The 16342-nt window shown below is 28.4% G+C and overlaps 2 protein-coding genes across 4 annotated transcripts; both read right to left on the reverse strand.

The window, feature by feature from the left end:
• Nucleotides 1-1151: 1151 nt before the first annotated feature.
• On the reverse strand, nucleotides 1152-6494 carry LOC122627658. Of its 2 annotated transcripts, none has more exons than XM_043808962.1 (13): nucleotides 6277-6494; nucleotides 5929-6181; nucleotides 5703-5790; nucleotides 5458-5621; nucleotides 5045-5389; nucleotides 4724-4970; nucleotides 4579-4642; nucleotides 4437-4503; nucleotides 3594-3788; nucleotides 2875-2915; nucleotides 2695-2797; nucleotides 2228-2533; nucleotides 1152-2148 (listed from the first exon to the last, which is right to left on the reverse strand). In XM_043808962.1, exons 1-13 carry the CDS (start codon nucleotides 6490-6492, stop codon nucleotides 1562-1564), a joined length of 2676 nt encoding a protein of 891 aa, XP_043664897.1. In that variant the 5' UTR covers nucleotides 6493-6494; the 3' UTR covers nucleotides 1152-1561. The 2 variants fall into 2 exon arrangements, with proteins under 2 accessions (XP_043664897.1, XP_043664896.1); XM_043808961.1 differs by having other exon boundaries at nucleotides 5703-5841.
• A 987-nt stretch (nucleotides 6495-7481) lies between these two features.
• Nucleotides 7482-16288, reverse strand: LOC122627659 (thymosin beta). 2 transcript variants are annotated; one of them, XM_043808965.1, is made up of 5 exons: nucleotides 16132-16288; nucleotides 9221-9374; nucleotides 8432-8545; nucleotides 8163-8276; nucleotides 7482-8070 (listed from the first exon to the last, which is right to left on the reverse strand). In XM_043808965.1, exons 2-5 carry the CDS (start codon nucleotides 9348-9350, stop codon nucleotides 8042-8044), a joined length of 387 nt encoding a protein of 128 aa, XP_043664900.1. In that variant the 5' UTR covers nucleotides 9351-9374; nucleotides 16132-16288; the 3' UTR covers nucleotides 7482-8041. The 2 variants fall into 2 exon arrangements, with proteins under 2 accessions (XP_043664900.1, XP_043664899.1); XM_043808964.1 differs by lacking the exons at nucleotides 9221-9374; nucleotides 16132-16288 and adding an exon at nucleotides 8939-9101.
• Between the last annotated feature and the right edge of the window lie 54 nt (nucleotides 16289-16342).

Here is a 16342-nt window from a genome sequence, read left to right on the forward strand (position 1 = left end):
ATACAAGTTTAATATTATTTCCTTGTATAGATAAGCAAAATATTTGTAATAAGAACACTCAAAATATTAAACTATAAATGATATGTTATTTATTTATCTGAAGTTCAAGTAAATAAATGAGAGAAAAATAATTGTATCTCCTTATATTTGTTCTTTTAATAGAAACTATACCGTCAGTCTCGTGAAGAAAAATTCGTCAGTCGCGAACAAAAATTCGCATTACTGCATCACAAGTCTACATGTTAATAACAGAATTTATAGCGATGACTGGACATTATAATGTTATATAAATAATATCTATATAGACATAAATAATGCATACGTAACATATAAGTAATGTATATTTACATGTTATAAGAATTATATAAAGTATATAATATAAATATATTTAATATATTTGTATATATTTAACGAAGGTAACCTATCAAATAATTAAAACATAAACAAGGCTTATCTCTCAAAAAAAAAAGTATATAGAAGTTCAATCTTATATATTTAATATTGTAGTATACAAATTTAATATTATTTCCTTGTATAGATAAGCAAAATATTTGTAATAAGAACACTCAAAGTATAAAACTATAAATGATATGGTTTTTATGTTTATCTTCAGTTCAACTAAAGAAATGAAAACAAAAAAATTGTATCTTTCCTTACATTTGTTCTTGTAATAGGAACTATATGGTTCGTCCCGCGAACAAAAATTCGTCAGTCGCGAATAAAAATTCGCATCACTGCATCACAAGTCGACATGTTAATAACAGAATTTATAGTGATGACTGGACATTATAATGTTATACAAATAATATCTATATAGACATATAAATAATGCATACGTAACATATAAGTAATGCATATTTACATGTTATAAGAATTATATAAAGTATATAATATAAATATACTAAATATATAATAGTATATTAATTACTTAGTAAATAAGTACATAATATAAATTATATTTAATATATTTGTATATACTTAACGAAGGTAACCTGTCAGATAATTAAAACATAAACAAGGCTTATTTCTCAAAAAAAAAAAAAAAAGTATATAGAAGTTCAATCTTATATATTTAATATTGTAGTATACAAGTTTAATATTATTTCCTTGTATAGATAAGCAAAATATTTGTAATAAGAACACTCAAAATATAAAACTATAAATGATATGTTATTTATATCTATCTTAAGTTCAACTAAATAAATGGAAGAAAAATAATTGTATCTCTCCTTACATTTGTTCTTCTGATAGAAACTATACGGTTCGTCTCGCGAAAAAAAATTCGTCAGTCGCGAATAAAAATTCGCATTATTGCATTACATGTCGACATATTAATAACAGAATTTATAATGATAATTGGATATTATAATGTTATATAGGTTATATATGTATATAGACATATAAAACGCATCTATATATAGACATATTATAAGTAATGTATATGTAACATATACATAACGCATATAGATAATGCATATATATCATATAAGCAATGGATACATAGACATATAAGTTTTAATATTTTTATATGTAAATATTGTTTTATGATGAATGTATTAGATTAAGTCGATGAATTTGAGTTATTAGCTTGTCCCATTTCACTAGAATGCTCTGTTGTGCGAAATGGAACAGGACTATATTGAAGATAGTAATATTGTTCTGGAAACGAATACCACGAGTCGTGTATATTTTGTGGAGGTAAACCACCATATGCCGTTTGTTGAGCATGCATGTATGTTGAATATGCAGATGATGAATAAACCGGAGGATATATTTCTGCACTTGGATAGAAATATGGCAAAAAGGAATGCGTATTATTTGCATCGACAACATCAGAATTTGGTACGCAAGTAATATTAGGGAAACCTCCTTGAGACAAGTAATACGAGCCTCCGTATGTATCTACTTCATGTTCACAATATGACACATTTGCATATGGTGACTGTTGTTGTACATAAGATAAATGGTAAGTATTCGCCATTCCAGGTGATATATGTACTGGATTTAAAACAGTATTAGCAAGCGGTGCTTGCATATCACCAATTTGCGAATTCGAAACATTCTGAAATTCGCGTAATAAACAATTGTGTTCACAATGTTTAGACAATTTCTTATTTTGCGAATATTTTGGTTCGCTATAATGTTGATCTGTAAATAAAAATAGTAGATTACTTTATGAAAAGTATTGATACGAAATAACTTATATTACTTTCTTGATCAAGCATACCTTTAGGTGTATTTTTTTTAAATCGTGGGGCTGTATTATTAGTTCGTTGTTTGTCTTTATTGACATTCTCTGCATCTTTAATATTCTCATGGGTAGACGGTGCTATATTCTTTTCCACTTTTTTTAACTTGTCCTTTTGTAAATCGGTCACATTATTTAGGCACGTATTCATTGTGTTCTGTGCTAATTGTGGGATAATAGCATTGTTTCCATTATTGTCACTATTTTCCTTTTGTTCTATCGGTGTTTCTTCTTCCATTACGCACGTATTAATATTTTGTACTTCTCCTATATTTCGAGTTGCATCTATAAAATATGAAAAATATTTTAATAAAATATTTCAATTTAATTAATTAATTATAGAATACAGTATAATATGCATATCATGTGTGTACAAAATATATAATACTATATAATACTTGTACATTGTACAAAATATATATTGTACATTGTACAAAACATAATACTTGTATTTGACGATGCCATGGATGGATCAGCTGTATACCAAGATTCCGGAGATGCTAACTGTCCATTAGGACCATAGTTCCATGCATAATTGACACGGAAACACTATATAAATACAATTCATACAATTACATTTTTATCTCATCTCATATCAATATTCTTCAAACATGTATATCTCTTACCTCTAATCCTAAATTATAAAAGAATTTTAATGTAGCTGGATCTGAAACAAATAAGATGAATTACATATAGATTTGTGTAAAATAATAGATTAAGATAGATTAATACGTTCACGCCAGCGCTTGTTTCTTACTTAATTCCGTAATATCTTCCTTTACAGATCAACATTATAGCGAACAAAGATATTCGCATAATAAGAAATTGTCTAAACATTGTGAACACAATTGCTTATTACGCGAATTTCAGAATGTTTCAAATTCGCAAATTGATGATATGCAAGCACCGCTTGCCAATACTGTTTTAAATCCAGGACATATATCTACTGGAGTGGCTAATATTTATCATTTATCTTATATACAGCAGTCGCCATATGCAAATATATCATATTGTAAATATGAAAGACATTTCCGGAGCCTCGTATTATTTGTCTCAAGAAGACAAATTGATAATATACAAATACTAGGGCGGCTTTTGTATCAATTCTTTCTTCATTCTATTTCTTTTCGATCAATATACGTTAAAGTTCCATATTAAAATTGTAACTATATAGTGATTTTCTTTACTAAAAGAACTAAATGTTAACGTTATGTTGCTCACTCTGACGGAAGATTCAAGCGTATATAAGATTCGAGAAGAAGCCACCGAGTATGCGCCACCCGATGAGAAAATCAATCGCGAGCTACCAGTAGACACGCCTACATGAACGTGTTAAGACACATACCTGATAATGGCAAATCACAGCCATTTAAATCCATACTTTTTTGAGTCAAATTATCAATATTTCGCAATGCTCGATTTATTTGATTGGCAGGTATTAATTCACCTGTATAACCAGGTATGTACGAAATAGGATAGGAATTATCATTCGAAGCAACATAATATGATGATGTATTTCCGGTTATAGGTTGTGAATTATCTAAAAAAAGATGTAGATGCAGATATATTTGCAGATATATTTGCAGATATATTTATGATGCACACAATAAGCTATATATAATTCGCTATACCAGTCTATCTATCAATAATATTATTATATCATTATCCGATAATATATAAGTTTAATTAATTATAAGCTTAATATATAAGTTTAATTAATTATAAGCTTAATATAATGTATATAATATGAGCCTGATATGACATATATGGTATAAGCGTGATATAAGCGTGATATAAGCCTAATGTAATATATATAATATACAAGTCTAATCTAATTACAATGATTTTACTAAGATAATGTTATATCATTGATGCATGATTATATTATTAATATATGATTATGTTGTTGATGTATGATTATATCATTAATATATGATTATATTGTTAATGTATGATTATATTGTTAATGTATGATTATTTTGTTAATATATTGTTAATATATGATTATATCATTAATACATGATTATATTGTTAATGTATGATTATATCATTAGTACATGATTATATTATTAATGTATGATTATATAATTAGTATATGATTATATTATTAATGTATGATTATATAATTAGTATATGATTATATTGTTAATATATGATTAACGCCTTTTGTTCTTTGACTTAGACATACCTTCTTTACCAGTTTTTGTTGTTTTCTTATCCATATTTCCTTGTCCACGAAATTGAAGAGATTTTTTCTGAAAAAATAAAAATTTATTCTTTACATCAAAATCTATTTTCATTTTCTATAATATAATGCATAATCGTCATACGTTTGCAGTGTAATTTTGTGATTTTCTCAACGGCTTTTCTCCAACCATCTGACCTTGATTGCTCCTACGAACATAACATTAATTTGTAATATTGTATAGAGAATTACTGTAGAGTCATGATATGTACTGATAATGTAACATTTACCGTTCTTGTTTTTGCCATTGAAGTTCGGATAAATCTTCTCTGTTTATATTGTCATCATTACTATCATTATTTGTAATCTTCATAAGAGTCGCGGCAGTGCTGGTAGCTAATGTTGGAGTAGTCATATTGGCAGTACCAGAAGTAGAAGTATTACTGGCAGTATTAGAACATTCACCAAGATGTTTTTCAAAACTAGTTACTTTTGTTTTGCTTGAACTTGCGTTAAAAAGCTTCTTATATTTCTGATCTGAAAAAATCATACATTCATATATAAATTTTAGAAAAATGAATAATAGAACTTAATTTAAATTATACACCAACTGGAATCAATTAGTTGCAAATTTTTTTTGGATGTGGATGGCCAATTGTTTTGTTTATTTTTTCGCAAAGATAATGGTTTGAGAGACGAATATGGTACAGTCTTTTTTTCTCCAAATTCTTCTATAAATACTACTACGGAACCTTCATTTTTATTTATTTCTTGAATATGTCCGCAAAAAATTGTAGGATTTTGATTTAATTTTGTTTGTAATGTCTTACATTCTTCACTGTCTTTTATGCCCATTCTATCCAAGTCATTTTTATCAAAGCCCATGTCAATTAGACATTTATCTCCAATCTGAAGTCCATTGCTGTTATATCTTAGCCAGCCAGAATTTTTTATTTCTGTGTAATGATATAAACATTAATTAAATATTTGTAATAATACAGTACACATAATGCAAGCTACATGCCTCGTCTAATTTCATGCCATACATCGAAATCAATATTACGATAAATATTAACATCAATAGCTTTAGCAACTCTATAAGGGAATGGTGGTACACCTTTTGGAAAGCAGTCCGGTGTTCCTTCACAGGTATTTTCAAGTCTTTTATATATTTCTGCTGACAACTCTCTAAAAAGAAAGATATAAGGAAATATAAAGCATAGACTATATTAATTATATGTTATAAAAGTGTCTCCTAGAAGAACTTACTCTCTCATGTCAAGATTTCCTTTCGAGAAAAATTTATCATGTCTCAGGGTAGAATTTCGATTATGTAGCATATTGCGAACGGTATGATCTAGATTTTCCATATCAAATACATCTTTATATAAAATTTCATACATAATAGCTATATAATATAACATAACAAATATAAATATAATACCAAATGAAAAATAAAACATAAAAACGTAATCATAAAACGAATGATACTTACATTGGCAAAAACCAGCTTCCCTAACAAAATTTTTACTATATACGCTTTCATACTGTTTTTGTGGTGTATAACATAAACGTATATAATTTTTAAAACCATAATTAGTCAATTGTTTACATGTTTGTTTCTGTCCATTGAACAAAATCACCTCTTTTTTGTAAAGTAAAGACATTGCTTGTATTTCATTAGTACCACCTGCTTCGGTGAAACATGTCATTTGATCTAGATAGATATCAAATGGAATTGCTATGGACTACAAAAAGAATTTAAGTGATAATTAAAAGAAGGTAAAGAATTAAATGATAGTTTAAAATACTAACATTTATCTAAAAAAAATCATAACTTTACCTCTTTGAATAAATTCTTGTTTTCTCGCATGAATTTTACGCATTCTGCTCTTACTTTTATATGATAATATTGCGTTAAATAAACTTGTTCACTAACAGCTCTAAATAGACAAGTTGGATCCCTAGGAATATGCTTTCGAAAATATCCCTGGCTTAATAACCATTCGTCTACATGTTCCTGCGTTCGCTTTGAAGATTTTCTAGGGGATATCTCCATATCTCCATGATAAAAAGAAATAAAAATGTTACACGTTTACGCATGCGTCATATTCTGTTTCCTATTTAAATTTAAACTTGATATAATTAATATAAATGAAATTCTGGATAGATACATATACAGAGTATATATATATATATATATATATATATATATATATATGTACTTCTATAAGTACATATATAATCTCTATTAACGAGGGATTATGCAACCACTAATCTCCATTAATGTCTAAATATATAACAGTCGACAAACAATATATGATTAAACGTAAAGAGAAGAGCATCTACTTTCAATAATTACAAATGCTAAATAAATCGAATGTCGTTAAGTATTTTATTGTTTAAAAAACATTAAAGAATTTGGATTAATTACTTACGTGGATAATTAATTTTTATTAATATATCGATTTTTAAATCGGTATAATTAAAGGATAATTTATTCTAATAAGCTAAATATAAAATGAAAAGTAATGAATTATTGCAAATATTAATTAAGAAACAGAATAAAGAATAAGAAAACCGTTTAATACATGTTCGGAAAGTAAGTTCCAAACCGCCATTGGTTAAACGAAATATAAAAGTCATTGGAAATTAATAGAATAAATAATATTTTTAAAACGCCCTTATTAAATAGAATATATTATAATTTACCAGATATAATTCTTCTTTTCACTCGATCGAAAGATGAATCGGAATATTTAAAAAATTTAATATAAGAAACCGAACATACGTTCGTTCCCTTCGACGCTTATAAGTCTAAAGGGCGGGTCCTTTACTGTTTCCGATTTAAGCCGTTTTTTGTTGTTCTAATGCGCGGTAATTTTAACTGAGTAAACAGAACCATTACTAAGCATATTCAATTATAAGTAGTTAAAAACGCTTAAATACGCATTATTTGATAAAATAAATTAATATTAAATAAAAATTTATGGTAATATTTCTGAAAATGAATAAATAATTATTATGTTTAACAAAATTGCAAAAAAATTTTGTACAAATGATTTTTTTATTCATCGTAATAATTTCATTGGAATGACAATGCGTTACGTACGAAATATTAAAAAAGTACAATAGCCCGTTATATAAAATATGATTTTTACACAAATATAAAGTCAATCGGTGTAGCTCTGCGATATCTATAACGTATGCAATGCCACCAATCTCGCTGCTATAGAAAATAAAATTTTACTTGCGTGCAGCTTTTTTAGTATAAAAAGTACATCCTTTGACGAGTATCAAAATATTTGGATGATAGCGTTTTGAGCCTAAAATTAAGTTAGTTTGACAAAAAGTATTAGGACTCGCATCGCTACAATATCTACGGTTTTCTTGATCGTAATAGAAAACCATTTTGCGTTTAGATATCGCCAGAAGGAACGTTTGTGACGGTAGTATAAGTATAATCATGAGATTACATTAACACAGTGTTTTGCATTCACATTTTTGTTGGCAATGTATGAATTATTGTTATACAATGTCATGATATAGAAAATGGAAGAAAAGACAAATTGCTGCTTTTTTTCTTCTTCATTCTTCTGAATAGATTCTTAAGCAGCTATTTTCTCAGCATCAATTGCTAAAACATAAGAATACATACATATATATATATTTTTTTTTCCATTTATCTTTTTATTTCTTTTTTTTAAATCTTTCAATAATCATACAAACCTTCTTTGGTAGGCAAAGGATTTTTTTCAAGCGTTTCTGCATGCTTGAGTTTCGCTGGATCGAAATTTTCTATTCCAGAGATCAATTGTTGTTTTCCCTTTTCTTGCTGAATTGCTGTAACAGATAATAGCGAAATAAGTTATAATTTATGTGTAATGTTTACATTGTAATATTAGATTTTATATAAAAGAGAAATAATGATATATGAGAGGTAAAAATGATGAGATAAAAGGTAAAAGTTTTTATAATAAATTTAAATATATATTCACCGTCTTTATCAGGCAACGGATTCTTCTCCTGAGTTGTAGTATGTTTCAGACTAGTTGGATCAAATGTTTCGATGCCAGCAATCAATGTCTGCTGAGTTTTTTCTGCTGCAACATCTACAAACATTGAAAATAAATTATAACATTCAATAATGAGTATTACAATGTTAATAAGTAATTGTTCTTAAGACGAAGTTGCTTGAAAGAAATGATGAAAATATATAAACGTAAACATATATATAAATATATGTACGAGAATAACAGAATATATAAATATTAATGAGTATGAGTTTATGATAAGAATATTGAAACATAGCTTGCTTCTATCATAAATGATATAATCCCAGTCCATTTTCTATCTATATTTTTGATTAAGAAGCGAAATTTTGATAGACCATTTTCTAGCTAACCATAAACTTTGATGTCAAAATCGACTTTTCGAATATACTATAACCAAAATAACGTAAACAACATTTTATTTATTTGAAAATTCTATTTTCGTTTCTATACCTTTGGCATTTGGTAAAATAATCTTCTCTTTTGTATCTGCATGCTTCAATTGATTTTGTTTAAAACTCTCCACGTCGTGAATTAATTCGGAATGTTGCCGTTCTTGTCGTACGTCTATATATATTATTAAATTAAAAATAATCGACATTTTTCTTTAAGGCGTATTTAGAAAAATCGCGAAATCATAACGATCATAATTATAACAATGATCCCTTTAATGTTATTGCTACGATCGTAAAAAATGAAGAAATTATCCTAAATCATTTAATTTGTTTAAAATACCTTCTGCAGAGGGCAAGACATTTTTCTCCGCAGTTGCAGCTTTTTTCATACATCCGTGATTAAAACCTTCTAATTCGCTTTTCAAATCTAGCGCCACTTTGGGTAAATCTTTCAACGACGGGCTCGACATGATGCTGCGTTAAACTTCTTCAATCTGAAATAACATCATGTACTTAACAAATCGGAAATCTCTCTCTTCATCTTATACAAATAATTTATTTTATATATATATATACACACACACGTTATACGACATATACGATATATATATATATATATATATATATATATATATTGTATAACGTATAACATGTATGTATATATCTGTAGTTACTTGGGTCGTGTTTTCAAATATTATTATTCTATAAGTATATTATCTGTACAATTTTTTGGTTAATATCGATTCGAAGAAACGAGATCGAATTCCGATTCTCATTTATTTCAGTTAAGCGAGTGTAATCAAATGACTATGTACAAAATGAATTTGACATCGCGTTCATGGAAAGAGCGATGATGTCCCATACGTTTGGAGCAATGGGAACTAGGGGATTCTAGCCTGTATATAGTGCCCTATGCAGACGTTGCATTCTTATGTCCAAAACCATAATCTACTTTCTGCAAATAGATTAGATAAATTTATGCATGCAAGCTCCCTCTACTGACTATCTGTCACTATCTAATCTGCGTAAAAAGGGTAAAGCGGATGCCCTTCTAGAGGGAATCAAACCAGACGGAATACCTGGTCATTTTTACCCATGGGAGTGATATAGTCGAATTTCCAAAATTTTTATGATCATTATTGTACACGTATTATATGAAAGATATGTAATAATGCATACCTGTCAGCGATAATTCTTCGTATGATTTCAATACACATAAAAAAAATGTTGAATGGGGAATTATCACGTATTGATCCTAATGCGTGATTTTCATAAAATGATTATGAAAACGCGTATCATTCTAATAAATCATTATATTTATTAATTTCATCGAGTTTAACGAAGTAAAATGTATAATGAGTATATATTGAATTATTTATGTTATGGATGTTACTTGTTTATCTTCTACCGTAACTAGAAGAGACTCTGTTTATATATATACCGTTATCATACCGTATTTATCATCAGTCGGTACATGTTTATATCGACCGTTACCTCGAAATAACATGTCGAACTAAATCGTGAAATTGAATGTATATTATCAAATATTGAATCACGGCTTTAAGCAAAATTTACTCGTCTCACTTTTTCCTACCTTATTTAATGCCAAGCAAGCAAGCTATACGTTACGAACAGGAAATAGCGGCGGCTTGCTACTTCCTGTTTAGGCTTCCTCTCATCACTTTATTCGTTTTTTTCCTGCATAATTTAAAAATTCCTTTTCTTGAACAATATTAACATATTGTTTCCAACCAGACATTTTGTTTTATCATAAAATTAAAAACAAATAATGTGATTAAACATATAAAAATATCATTGTTTAAAATTTTTGGTTATTGTAAATTAATAAAAAGACATTTCGTCTGTATTAAAAAAAAAAAAGGATAATATACCTTTTTATTAATTCTTTTTTTTTTTTTTTTTTTTTTTTTTTTTTTTTTTTTTTTTTTTTTTTTTTTTTTTCTTTTCTTTTTAATACAAACAAAATAAGTTTGCTGAAATTTCCATGACAATTTTTATACAAACATATTTTGACATAGTACAACAAAGCCTTATCAAATCATTACAAGAGCGTATAGTGTGCCGTATATGAAACCTTAGAAACATGTATGCGTTCATCAACGAAATATAAGTACACGAATACACGTATTCTTCCTTCAACGGTCATTGTGTAAAGTTTATTAGAGCGTAATTTAGAAAAAACAAGTTTCTTAAAAGGCTTCGCGTCTGTCTAAAATAGAATATTTGTGACAGAACTTTTGCACAAGGCTATGTTGTAAATATCGAGAGTACGAAAGACGATCTCGAAGCTGAGAATATTCTCTTTTTCTTTCTGTCTTTTTCTCTCTCTTTCGAATGGTGGGTCAGCATCGACAAGACTGTAAGGTCCTTATATGGTAGTCGCTTGTATGCTTGCTATAGATAGAGAGAGAGAGAGAGAGAGAGAGAGATAGAGACAGAGAGAGAGAGAGAGAGAGAGAGAGAGGAGAGAGAGAGAGGAGAGAAAGAGAGAAAGAGATACACAATACACACCAGAAGGCATTGAAGAAAGGCGTATGCGAAGCAAGAGTCCTTTAGTCTCATAAAAATGATCGTATATTCTTTAAAATTAAATAAATAAATTTTTCATCGCATAAATAAATGTATTTTTTTTTTTTAAAACATTTATTTGCAACTTCAAAATATTCAGAAAATAGTCGATCAGTTTGAAGAAACGCAGAATTATTTTCAGGTGACACTGTACGTACAGTTAGTTATACATTGCACATTTTTTCAAATATAGGTGGATGTTGATAGTTCGTGAATATGTATATGTATTTCAAGAATATATATATATATATATGTATGTATGTATGTATGTATGTATATAATATACATATTTAATATATGTAAAAGGATATATGGACTAATATTGTGCATATGTGTATATTTTCGATTGTACGTAACAGTAAGATATAGAGACAAGTGATATCTTGATAGCTTACGCTGTACAAGTGGATCAAGAAAAAGTAAATTTTTTGCTCGTACGATATATATATAGATATATATACATATATATATGTATTATATATATGATATATATAATTATATATATGTATATATATATATTATATATGTATATATATATATTATATATATATTATATGTATTTTGCATACATATTGAAATAATCTATCTAATAATCTAATATCTATCTAATATATAATATTTCTAAACTATACAAAAAATGTAGTACAGAAAAAACTGTTCAGGCGTTTGAAAATTATCTATGCACTTAGCATGTAAGATGTCCTATTTGATTTTACTATCTGAAATATCTCCGTTAATGTAATGATAAAGATTATCTTGAAAAAGATCATTTTGTATGTAATCATATTTTCACCACGTTCGAAACATGCAATTTGTTTCGTAGAGATTTATCCGTGTCATCAAAAACAACGAAAATATTCAAGAAGTTAAACTCAACTAGGACACCTCGCGTACATTATACAGCAAGTTTCTTCGTTTTCTCAACGTTAAATAAAATGTCGACAAGATGATAATATTATTTGATGAAGATCCGGAGAAATCATTCTGCAAGTTCACGTGAATTTTCTCGGTCAAATGTATCTGACGAGGAAAGGAGAGCAGCAAGTTAATAAGGAAACTAGGTTGTACGGAACGGCAATCCATGCCGGCTTGCAGGACGTGCTCGTTGCTTTGGTTGAGCGAGTGAATCACCCTCTTCATCCTTAAATATGAATGGCCTACTGCGTACTTTACTGAATCTGAACATCTCGTTACTTCCATATTCGTTGAATATGTAGTTGAAGTACGTAAGACGTTTAACACTCGATCCATATATCTTCTAGAGTCGATCACAAACTTGAAGAAATTTCTTTTTTTTTATAAATGAATACATGCTAATGTTTTGAAAAGCGTTATCAAAGAAAAAAGAAAAATAAAAAGAAAAAGAGAAGCAAATACTTGGAAATAGCAGGTACATACATCCGGAAAATAAGAACTTATAGCTGCCAACCAATCAATTTACGCTGAAAACTCATTAATTTGGACAAGAGCATTTAATGCTGGACTTCGACATACGTTGAGAAAAATGTTTATACATATATGTTTGTTTTACTTTACTCATTTTATATTACTTTTTTGGGGATTAAAAATATCTGCATAAGGCTAACTGACGACACGATATTAAATAAATATACGCACGTACAAATATAAACATGCATACAAACAAATATATATGTATGTATGTATGTATGTACGTATATATGTATGCATGTACGTATATATGTATGCATGTACGTATAGATGTATGTATGTACGTATATATGTATGTATGTACGTATATATGTATGTATGTACGTATATATGTATGTATATATGTATGTATGTACGTATATATGTATGCATGTACGTATGTATGTATGTACGTATATATGTATGTATGCGTATATATATATAGACACACACATATACATGAATTTGGACGAATACATACATATATACATGCCTACATACAAACATATACATATATACATGCACATGTACAAACATATACATATATACATGCACATGTACAAATATATACATATATACATGCATACGTACAAATATATACATATATTCATGCATACGTACAAATATATCATATATACATGCATACGTACAAATATATACATGCATATGTACAAATATATACATATATACATGCATACGTACAAATATATACATATATACATGCATACGTACAAATATATACATATATACATGCATATGCACAAATATACATACATATACTTGCACATGTACAAATATACACATACATACATGCATATATACATACACACACATATACACATGCACATGTACAAATATACACATATATACATGCACATGTACAAATATATAGATATATACATGCATATGTACAAATATACACATGCATATATATATATACACACATACATATATACACATTATACATGAACATGTACAAATATACACATATATACATGCACATGTACAAATATACACATATATACATGCACATGTACAAATATACACACATATACATGCATATGTACAAATAAATAAATATATATATATGTATATATATATATACATATATATACATTCATAATCCGTCATATCGTTGCATAGCAACAGGGCGTGGCTATTGTATTTTTATTGTATTGTCATATTACGTATTATCATATTTGTATCTTTTGCTCAACAGACGATAGAATTGAAGTAAAAACGAAATATTGAAATAAAACAAAATGTATATTCTAGTAGCATATATTCAATCAATTACAATGAATCTACTTCAGTAAAAAAAAAAAAAAAAAAAAAAAAAGAATATATATATAAAATGGGAATTCCATCGATGCAAGGATGAATAAACAGTTATAACGAAGTGGATTTGCTATCCATTCGAAGCCTATACATATTTAAATACATGTATGTTACATACGTACGTAATTTGTGTATCGACTGGAGGATTGAAGATCTACTCATTGCACATGACACTTAACGTACACAAACACATATATCATATATGTTTATGAAAAAACCAGAAAAAGAGAGAAAAAAATATATACACATATGCAAGATATTTATGTATATACACACATATGTGCAAAGATTAGCACATGTAAAATGGGAGACGAAACGTTAATGCTTTTTTTCTCTTTCGTACACGACCGTGACGGCTAACGAACTCTTGAGAGCGCGCACGCGCGTCTTATTGAACGGCTCTGTGAAAGCTCAGGTACGTATCTAGTTATGCAAATTTAGTAAAATTCATTTACTAAAAAATATATATATGTGTATATATGGACACATACAAAAAAAGGATTTAAATTAAAAATAATCCTTTTCTTGAGATTATCCTAAAGATTGTTAAATTGCACATGGATTCCAAGCACAATAGAATTTCGATATAAGAGAGAAGTGGTAGCATTCCTCGAGAGGGGGCCAACGATACGAAGCAGACGGATTCATCGATTGGCATAGGAGGTTATTCAAGTGTGGGGTTCGTCGACTCCATTTCAGCATACACACGCACTCGGAGAACACTTAAGTACGTACGTACAACAAAGATCGATACGTACATACATACATACATAAACACACAATATACATACATATATCATGGATACATATATCATGGATACATATATACATACATAGGACACATATATATACATATATACATAGTATATACATATATATATAAACACACACACACATAACATACATATACACATATTTCCCTTTAGTAAATATACGTATATGTGTATATATAGGGTGTTACATTTCGATAAGTTCATAGAAATATCATCGATTTTAATATCTGTAAAAAATCTTGATACTTTCAATTAATTTTAAAACTCGCAAAAACTCTTTTATATTAATTTTTTTTTGTATATTCTTTTATATTATTAATGATCGTAACAATGGTGTTTGCTACAAAATGAGACATCCTATATATACACTCGAACTTTCTTTTCATGATCATGGTAACGAAGCGACCTCGAAATATATTCGATTAAATTTATAATTCCGTTCTGTTTAACAGTAATTCGAAAGTAATTCATTTTTAATTTAAAAATGAATATTTTATTCTGTAGCATCGTTGCCTTGGAACAGTACGTCTATGTAAATTGGGAAACGTATATGGAATTTAAATTTGAGAAAGGAAAAAATAAGACGCAAATTGCGTAGACAATGGCGTATTTTGACGAAAAAACGAATTAGTATGATAGGCGTTCTTTTGCATCTGTCAAAACCACGCCCTTTCGCGCTAGATCGCTTTGTCCAATCATATCGCGCAGACTAATTAGAATATTGAAAAAAAAATCAAATACGACGAATCAAAAAGATTACGTGAAAAACGAATTATAAGCTTCAATGCGAAGCTTTTGCTTGATCCTTAATTTTACATATCGACCGCACCCCCCTCTTTTCTCTTCCTCTCTCTATACCTTTCTTTTTTGTTCTTTGTTTAAATTCTCTGGTAAATTTTTGCTCCAATTATGAATTATTTCAATAAAAAATTGATACTTTGGAAAAAATTTAACGGAGAGATGAGGTAAGAGGAACATGACCAATTGTAAAAATGAAGTTATTTTTCGCATAATAAACTCGATAATTTTGAATATACCGACATGAGTCGGTAAAATATTAAAAGAAATGGTGATTCGTCGTTTATAATTAAAATAATGAATATAAGGTGTAGGGATCACTGACCTGTCGTCGTTGCTAATAACTGCTATAAGGCTTGTGGCGGTTGTAGGAGAATACACGTAGACCAGATGAGAATTTCAAGACAAGAACCAAACGGCACGCCGACCGATCCGTTAGTGTTTCTGCATGACGCCACGCAGTCAGGTACAGCGACCGAGGAGAGAAATTTCCACCACTACTACGGACTCTGTATCCCCATTTTTGTTTTACGAAC

This window comes from Vespula pensylvanica, chromosome 3 (assembly GCF_014466175.1).
Source record: "Vespula pensylvanica isolate Volc-1 chromosome 3, ASM1446617v1, whole genome shotgun sequence".
In the NCBI taxonomy this organism is placed as follows: domain Eukaryota; kingdom Metazoa; phylum Arthropoda; class Insecta; order Hymenoptera; family Vespidae; genus Vespula; species Vespula pensylvanica.

Excerpts from the sequence above, each read along its gene's own strand:
- LOC122627658 (XM_043808961.1), bottom strand. The coding sequence starts at position 6,492 with ATGGAGATATCCCCTAGAAAATCTTCAAAGCGAACGCAGGAACATGTA. Across the intron at positions 4,971-5,044 it reads TTTGCAACTAATTGATTCCA|ATCAGAAATATAAGAAGCTT; the intron begins GTTGGTGTATAA and ends TGATTTTTTCAG. Across the intron at positions 2,916-3,593 it reads CTGTGATTTGCCATTATCAG|ATCCAGCTACATTAAAATTC; the intron begins GTATGTGTCTTA and ends TATTTGTTTCAG.
- LOC122627659 (XM_043808964.1), bottom strand. The coding sequence starts at position 9,086 with ATGTCGATTATTTTTAATTTAATAATATATATAGACGTACGACAAGAA. Across the intron at positions 8,546-8,938 it reads TATTTTACCAAATGCCAAAG|ATGTTGCAGCAGAAAAAACT; the intron begins GTATAGAAACGA and ends CAATGTTTGTAG. Across the intron at positions 8,071-8,162 it reads TCCTTTGCCTACCAAAGAAG|CAATTGATGCTGAGAAAATA; the intron begins GTTTGTATGATT and ends CTTATGTTTTAG.